The 9,475-nt window shown below is 39.5% G+C and overlaps 1 protein-coding gene across 1 annotated transcript; it reads left to right on the top strand.

The window, feature by feature from the left end:
- The first annotated feature begins 6,621 nt into the window (after positions 1–6,621).
- LOC129408150 (serine/threonine-protein kinase pim-1-like) lies at positions 6,622–8,208 on the top strand. The gene is made up of 3 exons (XM_055151101.1): positions 6,622–6,807; positions 7,269–7,449; positions 8,198–8,208. The coding sequence occupies exons 1-3, from the start codon at positions 6,622–6,624 to the stop codon at positions 8,206–8,208; spliced, it is 378 nt and encodes a 125-aa protein (XP_055007076.1).
- The last annotated feature ends 1,267 nt before the right edge of the window (positions 8,209–9,475 follow it).

The following is a 9,475-nucleotide window of genomic DNA, read 5'->3' as shown; positions in this document are numbered from 1 at the left end:
ACGATACAGATCCGATTTTTTCAAGTGTGACCCAGGCCACTGTGCTATGATCCTAAAACCGACACATGTCCAATCTTTTGACATGCGACTTCAGTCTGAACGGCCAGGTCACATTCATCCCACCTACATGTCATCATTCTGTGCTGAAGTAGGAGGAAACTGGAAGAAAGTCACAACCATGGCGGACGACAATGCAAGGGAATTTTCAGGCTCAGAGTCTCGTCAAAAGAGGGAAAGCGAGGCTAATGAGTTTATTAATATTTGGGAGGATCGCTGTATTCAGGCCAAACTGGAGGGGTCTTATCGGAACCGGGCGGTTTTTGAAATGATTGCCAAAGAAATGTCCAAGCGTGGCTACAGGTGGTCCTGGCTCCAATGTCAACAAAAAATAAAGCGCTTGGGAGCCAAACACAAGGAGGCTAAAAAACTCAAACAAATGAAGCGGTGTGGGTGTGAAACCTGTCCATTTTAAGAAGAACTGGATTGTATTTTGGGAGATATGCCCAGACACTTTGATGACACAAATGACACAAATGATGTTAGTGAAGGTGTATGGAGTTTTAAAACACAGTGGAGCACTTCATGTATTACCACGTGACATGACTGTTTTCTGTTTGTGAGAAGAAAATCCGTGTATCATTCAGTCCTGGTCTGGTCCCAGCCTCAGTCCTGGTCTGGTCCTGGTCTGGTCCCAGTCTCAGTCCCAGTCTCAGTCCTGGTCCTGGTCTCTGTCTCAGTCCTGGTCTGGTCCTGGTCTGGTCCCAGTCTCAGTCCCAGTCTCAGTCCTGGTCTGGTCTCTGTCTCAGTCCTGGTCTGGTCCTGCTCTCAGTCCCGGTCTCAGTCCCGGTCTCTGTCCCGGTCTCAGTCCCGGTCTCAGTCCCAGTCTGGTTCCTATCTGGTCCCGGGCCTGGTTTAGTCCTGGTTTAGTCCTGTTTCAGTCTGTATGAGGTGCAAAAGTCCGGCATAGCAGTTTAAGTCACGTGAATGAGAAAACGTCGTTATCCGTTTGTCCCATTATTCATTTAAACACAAAATCAAAAACTAAAAAAAAACAAATCATTATCCGTTTTTTTTTTTTTTTTTTCGTTTTGGTTTTGGAGACAAATAACATAGAAAATAGTCGATTTTTCATTTTCTTATTTTTGGTTTTATATTGAAAAACAAACGAACGAATGATACACGGATTAAATTCGCAGAGTCTGTGTATGAAAACAGAAAACAGATCTGAAAATCTACGCTTTATGAAGTTACAAAAACATAAAACACCCTTCTCAAGCTCGTACATTAATACTCGAATAATCCATAATGATGATAATACAACATGATAGCTTTAAGATGGCTTCAGGCAGGTGGTCGTAATGTTATGCCTGATCGCTCAAATTGCTTCCACTCTTATATTATACGCTTTCACACATCAGGCGCCCGCCATTATCAACAGAAGATGCTAAGAGTGCGCCATCCCCACCGTCTTTAACCACCCCTGCCCTGAAAGCTATCTCGCTCGCACAAAGAACCAGCCCAGATGTAATTGCACGCGCCAGGCTAAAGCATACAATTAGCTTCAGATGACAAGACAGTGGCAGAGCTGAAATTAGCCGGTTAGCTGAGCGTCTTGGGGAGAAAAGTGCTCCACAAAAGATGAGACAGGAGGAGGAGGCGCCGCGCTCAAAAGCTTTACGTTAGCTGTAATTAAAACAAGCCAGTGTGAAAGTGGAGTATCGAACAAAGGATTTCTATAAAACCTAAAATTTTACTCTCCGCTTTAATGCCAGAGGGTTCGGTTTTGTGAGGTGAGATTGACTTTAAGGTCCAATGTTACGCAAAATGGATCCTGGTGAGGTTTAAGTCATGTTATAATGCTGTTGCTTCCTCAAAAACAGACCTGAAGTTGTGTTTTGTTTCATTCACACGTTTGATTAACCCTTTATTATAAGTTTGTCTACATCCCCTAAGCTCAAAATGCTCTGTTCCACCTTGTGATGTCATGTTGTTTTCAAGTTAACACCAACCTTTTACTTTTTTGTCAGTAGAAATTGGCTAGCCTGATTCATCAGCCGGTTTCACTTCATAGAAACTGTCTGACCTTGCGGTATTAGGATTTGTTCGCTTGACGTAGGCGGGTACTTTTTATCATTTAACCAATCGCTGCTATTTGGTTGTCACATATGTAATGCGCCGCTAACAGGGCTAACTGGTATATTAAGCTTTATATAGGTGTTTCTCCTTGATAAAATTCACCAAACAATCTCTTTATTCCGGCTTTAAATCCTCGATTTACAGGGTAATCATTGACAACACGGAATATATGGCTCTTCACTGATTGAACTTGCACTTCCAGGGTTTTTGCGAACCTAGTGTATTCTGATTCCTGACCTAGTCACTGGAGAGAAATGAAATTGAGTGGAGGCACTGGGTGGCGCCAGCCTGGCTAGAGATTGGCAATCTCAGGGCTGAAATTATCCAAATGATTCTAGTGAAGCTGTGTGGAGCTGAAGGGCCCTTTCACACTGCTAGTTTGATTGTTAAATTGTAAATTAATTATAATTAATATATTATATACATATTATTAATAATAGTAAATTGTTATTGTGTAACATATAGACTCCAGTGTGGTCCTTTCACACCTGAAAACCAACCAAAATTGGTCCAATTGACATATATCCGCACATGTTCGGGGACGCTGAGGCTCTCGCGCATACCAGACCGCTCGGAAGCGAGGCTGAGAAGCACCATGTCACCCAGTAGCCTTCCCACGAAGCCCCTCCATGGGGTACAGATGGTGCAGGGCGGTCCCTCTTCCCCCAAGTGGAGGCATCTGCAGACAAGGCTTCTTAAAATCCTGCCTAAGAGCCTCCCTGGCCTGGGGAGCTCGAACTCACGAACCACCAGCTGCTGGGCAGGCGTCCAGATCCCGTCCCGGCTCCCGTCACGTCTTTCAACCAGTGCGCAAACACAGGGGACCTGGTTGATCTTGCCAGTAGAATACGCTTGTTTCAAAGATGAAGTCATGCAAGTCTAAGTCCACACGGCCGGTGCGAGTGGCTCATTAAATCATTATGGCTTCTTTGATCACTTTACCGTTACTTGGACCACGTGTGCCACGGTTGGAGGTTCGCCCCATGTCTTCTTCACTCACCAGAAACAGGAAATGAAATAATTAGTATCCCCTCCCATGATGCATTTCGAATAGTTCGTTTGGACCTACTATCTATGGTTTGGACCCGAGTTTGCGTTATCATCAGAAGGACCACACCAGAGTTTCGTAATTGGTGCGGAGTCAGTCGGACCGAGACCACCTCTTTTTGGAGGTCTCGGTCCGCTTGATATAGTGCAGATCCGAGTACGATTGAGGCTTTCACACCAACAAAAACAAACCGAACCTAGAGCTTCTGGTTCAAATGGAACATTAGTTAGTTGAGTGTTTGCTTATTTTTATTTATTTATTTATTTTTTTTCAGTTTGAGAGAAGAAATCAGTCTAAATATGCAGGTATTTAGTCGAAATTTAGTTTTTAAACACAACTCCAGGTATGTTTGTGATGAGAAAAAATATGGGCTCTTTACGGTAGTATTTTGAACTGCATCTGTGTGAGTGAATGAGGAATTGGTTTCATCTGGTATTAGGTTCGTGGTGACAACCGTAATGAGCGGATGCGTAATTATTTATGGTTTGTGGCTGCTGAGTGTCTATTTGGGAAATTTATGAGACATGTAAACGCTCTGTAGCTGATTTTTACTGTCTTAAACACGTGAAAAACTGAAGAACTAGTTGATTTTAAATGGTTTGTTTTTCCGCACTTACCTCATGCTTACAGAGCATCCTAATTATTCACCATGATGAGTTTATAAGCACTTTCTACTCACCGCTTTCAGAGGCCAGAGCGGATTTTTGTCGTCACGGTAATGCTAACAACAATAAAATAAAATCGGACAATAAAATGCTTTTTAATTACCGCGCAGCAGACATGTTTTAACCATATGAGCTGCTTATATAATACATCTGTACTGAGGGCAAGACAGATTTTTGCGTATTTTAAGTATTGGAAAAATTTGTGCAGAGGTAGTTTGGGTAGTTTATTTTGCAAATGTGTTCAGTTAAAGCGATTTCAAGGACTGATTTTGATTTTTCTGATTTTATTGCCTTGAATAGACTCTGATAAAACACCTCCTAACCACCTCACCTTGGCAAAAACAGAATTATAATTATAATCATTCATAATAATAATCACAAAAAGCACAACAAAAGTTCAAATGCCATCTCATACAAACCCAAAATACTGTAAATAAACGACCTAGTGAAAAAAAATTGGTCTCTAAAAGCTGTATACTTAAGGCCCTGTACCTTATTTTTTGCATGTAATTGTGTAACTTTTGTCTTGATCCAGTACAGATATATTATGTGTACTCAGGAAGTGTGTGTCAACATGCTAGTTGTTAACTTTCCGTCAAGCCAAAGCTCCACCTTGGTCTTTAGAGTTGGGAAAAGCTTATAAAGTCATTGCGGTGAATATTTAGGATCCTTGAAATGCTTAAGGTAAGTGAGGAATAACTTTGGACCATTGCAAACCGGGTCCATGTACCATTCGCTCTTTTGAATTTCCATTAAGAACGAAAAACGATAACATGGGAAAACAGTTTCTTATTTCATTATTCCATTTTAATGTCACAAAAAAAAAAAAAACTGATTTCGACCTCTGTTCCTAATATTTAATTTTAAGTTTATTTCAAATTACACCAATCAAAAAAATGTCTTCGTGCCTATTTTTTTTATGTTTTATTCTCTCAGAAATGAAACTTAAAACCACATGGCTCATTTGCATAAACTAAAGCTAAGCTATAGCTATAATCTAAAAAAAAAAAAAAACAGAGCTGTCCTTGTGCTGCTGATGTCATTGATTCTCATTGATTATTTATTTCGGTCACAGGTATATTTTGACATTAATTCACAGACAGTCATATTGAACATACACAGACCGAAAAGGTGTAGACTGAAGCTTAAAGGTTGTATGGAGGATTTTTTTTTTTTTTTTCCAAATTGTCAGTGAAAGTTTAAATTACCATTACAGAGATGCAGCAGCTTTGTAATTATGATGACCAAAAAAAAAAAAAAAAGAATGAAAATCTATCAACTGTGGATGTAGTGAGGCCAGATAAACATCAGCCAATAGATAACAAGGCTACCTCATTTTCTATTGGCTGTTAGGTTGTCAATCAAACTCCCTATGTTTCTAGTGTAACTGACTCGTTGGCGTGCGGGGATTACGTGGTTTATGCAGCGGTTCTTAGAGGCTTTTTCAAACTGTTGCTTCCTTGCAGTTCACACAAAATTTGTTGAGATAGCGGACGAGAATCCACGACCAATTCGCCACAAAAGAAAGTCCGTTTCTGAGGTCGCTGAAAGAAGAAGAGAAGGGGAAAAGGAGCAAAGCCAAACTGAGGTGATTCTTGGAGATTCCTTCCAGGGATGGCGCGACCGAAGCAGACAAAGGGTCTAAAAACTGACGCGTTGGTCACCAAATTATTTCTAGACAGGAAACTTCAACAGTAATTCTGAACGCGCACTGGCTGTAAACAAGCGTGATTTCTAGAGTAAAGAGGCAGGAAGAGATGTTTCTACTGAGGGAGCTGTGGAGGAGGAAGGTGGTGTCACGCATGCACAACATTTGAAAAAGGACTGTCTCTCTTCCCTTAAAAAATCCTCTATACAACCTTTAAGCTTATTATGCCTACCCTTTATTCCTTTATCGGAGCATCATCTTAACACCAGTTCATCTTCATAAATACAGCAAGAGGAAACAAACAAATCAGAAACAGTACAACAAAGTACTACAGCACAAACTATCATAATTCATGTATCTGTCCAGCATGTGCTGATGTGGTCAGCTTCTGTTGGACTAAGTAAACACTCCACTATAACAGAAGACCACATGTTTGTCCACAAAATTTTGATCAATCAAAATAAATTTTTCAGGTATTTTAACTTCTTGGGTTCTTTTTAAAGACAATGCAGTAAAGTGTGTTTACCTTGTTGACATGTTTCGGCTGCTAGCTGCAGGCCATCTTCAGAACTGTCACCGGTGTTGGTGGTGATGTGTCGTATATCAGCTGTTGTTACTTCCTGTAGGCGTGGTCAGCCTGATGGACCTGGCAGGTCGCTCAGACTGACCACGCCTCCCGTCGCCCGGTGTCTCTGGAGGAGGGTGTCCCAGGTGTGTGAAAGGAGGAACGCAGCCGAAACATGTCAACAAGGTAAACCCACTTTACTGCATTGTCTTTAAAAAAAACCCAAGAAGTTAAAGTATATAAGAAGACAAAATGAACATCTTTTGCTTAATTTTTCAGGTAAGTAAAGATTTGGCCGGTGTACAGACTACAACTTCCAGGGTTTTTGCAACCCATCTAGTGTATTCCATTTCCTGATTTAGTCGCTGGAGAGAAATTAAATTGAGCGGAGGCACTAGGCGGCACCAGCCTGGTTAATGTAGAGTGTGTTAATACGAACATTTTATGACCAAAATGATGACACTCACAGTAGCAGTTACAGAGAGAGGGGCGACAGTTTCCAATGTAAGTCATATATATATAGTCTATGGATCACAATTACAGTTACATTCCATGAACCATGTCCAGTCTCCCTTTAGAGGTGGCTCTGCTGATGCGAGTGACTCCTCCTCCAGTGTGGCTCCTCGACTGGTACGACCTGGGATCTGAGGTGGCACTGGTCATGCAGAGACCTGAACCCTGCGTAGATCTACTGGACTACATTACAGAACAAGAGTCTAAATGCTTGGAGACGACGGTTGCTCAGGTAAGTGGTGAAGGTGATATTTTTACGCTTGCTTTAACCTGTTTGAAGGTCTTGTATTCCACACAATTGACTCTTATAAGGTTTTGGTCATGTTATAATTTTGTTACCTCCTCAACAATATACCTGGAGTTGATTGTTTTATTCACACAAGCTTGAGAAACCTTTTATTATTATTAGTCTATTTACATCTCCAGAGCTCAAAATACTCTATACTGGTATTTAACAGCTACTTTTTATCTTTTTGTTCAGTAGCGATTGGCAGTTCCAAGTCTGAAATTAACCAAATTATTCTAGTGAAGTTGTATATAACATAGATCAGATGGGCCCTTTAAAATCTATCTTGGACCTCATTCTACCCATCTACTTTTCAAACTTCGAAGTTATGGAAGAGATGGTGCTCTTTTTATTGTACTGTCTTAACAAATTCTTTTTTACAATATTTCTTCGTCTTCTTGTTCTAGGGCATTTTTCCTCAGTTGGTGGAGGCGGCTATCGAAATGGAGGCTAAAGGAGTGTTCCACCGGGATATTAAACCTGACAACATTCTGATCGAGACTGGAGCAGATGTGCCCAGAGGCAGGTTCATCGACTTCGGCTGTGGGACCACCTTCACTCCTGGACAGATGTTTGATGAACCACAAGGTAAATCACCGGACCTATAAAATATAACTAACCATACTCCTCCGTGAAAACCCAGTGGACCCTTTAAAAGTTTGTAAACAAATACATTATACATTCTGGTTTGGAGGCAACTGTGGGCAAACGTGAAGTGGAAAATAATGTAATTTAAATGTAGAAATTAGGATTTGTATCAAAATGACAAAATAGGAAACAAAATTAAGGTTGTTTTGTTCCATCAGATATGTGTAATATTAGAAGCCTTTTTTATTTTTTTATTTTAGAAAAGTCAGATTTTTGTGTACATACAGCATGAGTAAACTTTAAGAATACTTTAAGTAGTATATTTAAAGTATATAAATAGTAGGCTACAAGTAATATGCCAAGCAAACTTAAAGTATAACGACAAGTTAAACTAGAAAAATAACCGAAGTTTACAAAAGTATACTTAAAGTAAACCATAATAAACTAAACATAGGTACTCGAAGTATATAACTTGTACATGGCAGTATATAGATAAATGTACTTGTGACTTTGGAAAACAAAAAATTATATCAAGGTCATATCTAGGGGTAAAATATTCAATCCAAATTATTTTTATACAACCCAAAATCATAGCATTTAACTAACAGAAAGATAGAAAATAAAACAATTAAGCAAAAATCAAACAAGAGAACGTGTGTACTAATTTAAAGAAATCCCTGCATAAACATTTTTATTTGGTTTATTTGAGGATTTTTCATAGTTATGTTTTTTTGTTTTGTTTTTGCAGTTTTACAGTAACCTACAGTATTTAGCAGTGACTGTAACATACTGTAGGTGTATGATTCCATGCAAGTGATTCCAGTGAAAGTTCAAACCGCACTATGGAACATTTTCCATAGAGGTAAATAAGTTTTATGCCAGGCAGGATGAGACTGTCCTCTAGGCTAAATAAGAGTCAGGTTTGTGGACATGCAAGCCCAGTAAGGCCACATATCTAAACACAGACAAAGCAGAGAGCCGATTGAGGGCTGTAGACTGGTGAATAATTTAAATATGTGCATGTTTATCACATTAGAATGAGCCATCAGTCTTTAATCATGCTAAGATCCTTTAAAATGACACACCAAATATTAAATATTAACTTTATCAAGATAGATTTTCAGAAAACTTGCAGTAAAAAGTTAATTAAAATTTTTTAATTTGGGCCAATTTACCTGGAAGCCTGAGGGCTAAGAAAAATTTGTCTGAGGGCCGCATTTGGCTCACGGGCCATAGTTTGCACATGCCTGATTTAGTATATTTAAAAGTCACAAAACGTGGCTTTAAAACAAAAAAACACCACTGGCTGTTAAGATGAAGAGTATGCAGACCACATCACATTTTACTAGTTTTTCAGTAAATCTTACACATTTTTGCCTTGACTTTTCTGAAATCAAATCATCAGGGCAAAACTCCCACGCATTGCATTTTTTCTGCCCTTGACATTTACCGATACTGCTGAAGTGCTACTCTTTGGCCGACCGCATCAGACCCCACCAGAATACAGAAGAAACCTGTATTAACTTCTCAACCGAAATGACAGCTCTCTTAGAAGACTTATTCTATTTTCAATCTCTTCATCCTCCACCATTACCACTGCATTTCTGTGGCCATGACAACACCAAAATAAAACTGGATGGGGAAAAAAGTGTCTTGTTTACTGTGCGCATGTGTTAGCTCAAGGTTAATGAATGGTTACGTATTTTGGTTCTTCGTTTTTAAAGTCTGAAGGAGATTTTCGTTGCCATTAAGTGAAAAAAACACTCTTATATTTGTGTGCCTCAAGGTCTTTCTATTCAAGAGAAGTTTTACAAGCAGAGTTTTTAAGATATGTTTAAAGAAAGAGATAAGTCACCCCCATACCTTTTAAGTCAATAAAAATGTTTCAATATTAGTGTAAATTAGTGTAGAATTAGCATGGAGAAGTTGGAGAAACTGCAATTAGCCTGTCCTCTTATTGGGTTGAAAAGGATGTAAGTAGGTACTTAGATAGACGACACATAAAAGTTTTTCTCATCATGCCTCA

The sequence above is a fragment of the Boleophthalmus pectinirostris genome, unplaced genomic scaffold (assembly GCF_026225935.1).
Source record: "Boleophthalmus pectinirostris isolate CB_2022bp ecotype Guang Dong unplaced genomic scaffold, ASM2622593v1 HiC_scaffold_1, whole genome shotgun sequence".
Classification (NCBI taxonomy): domain Eukaryota; kingdom Metazoa; phylum Chordata; class Actinopteri; order Gobiiformes; family Gobiidae; genus Boleophthalmus; species Boleophthalmus pectinirostris.
This window is presented reverse-complemented; position numbering and strand designations above follow the sequence as displayed.

Excerpts from the sequence above, each read along its gene's own strand:
- LOC129408150 (XM_055151101.1), top strand. The coding sequence starts at position 6,622 with ATGTCCAGTCTCCCTTTAGAGGTGGCTCTGCTGATGCGAGTGACTCCT. Across the intron at positions 6,808-7,268 it reads TGGAGACGACGGTTGCTCAG|GGCATTTTTCCTCAGTTGGT; the intron begins GTAAGTGGTGAA and ends TTCTTGTTCTAG.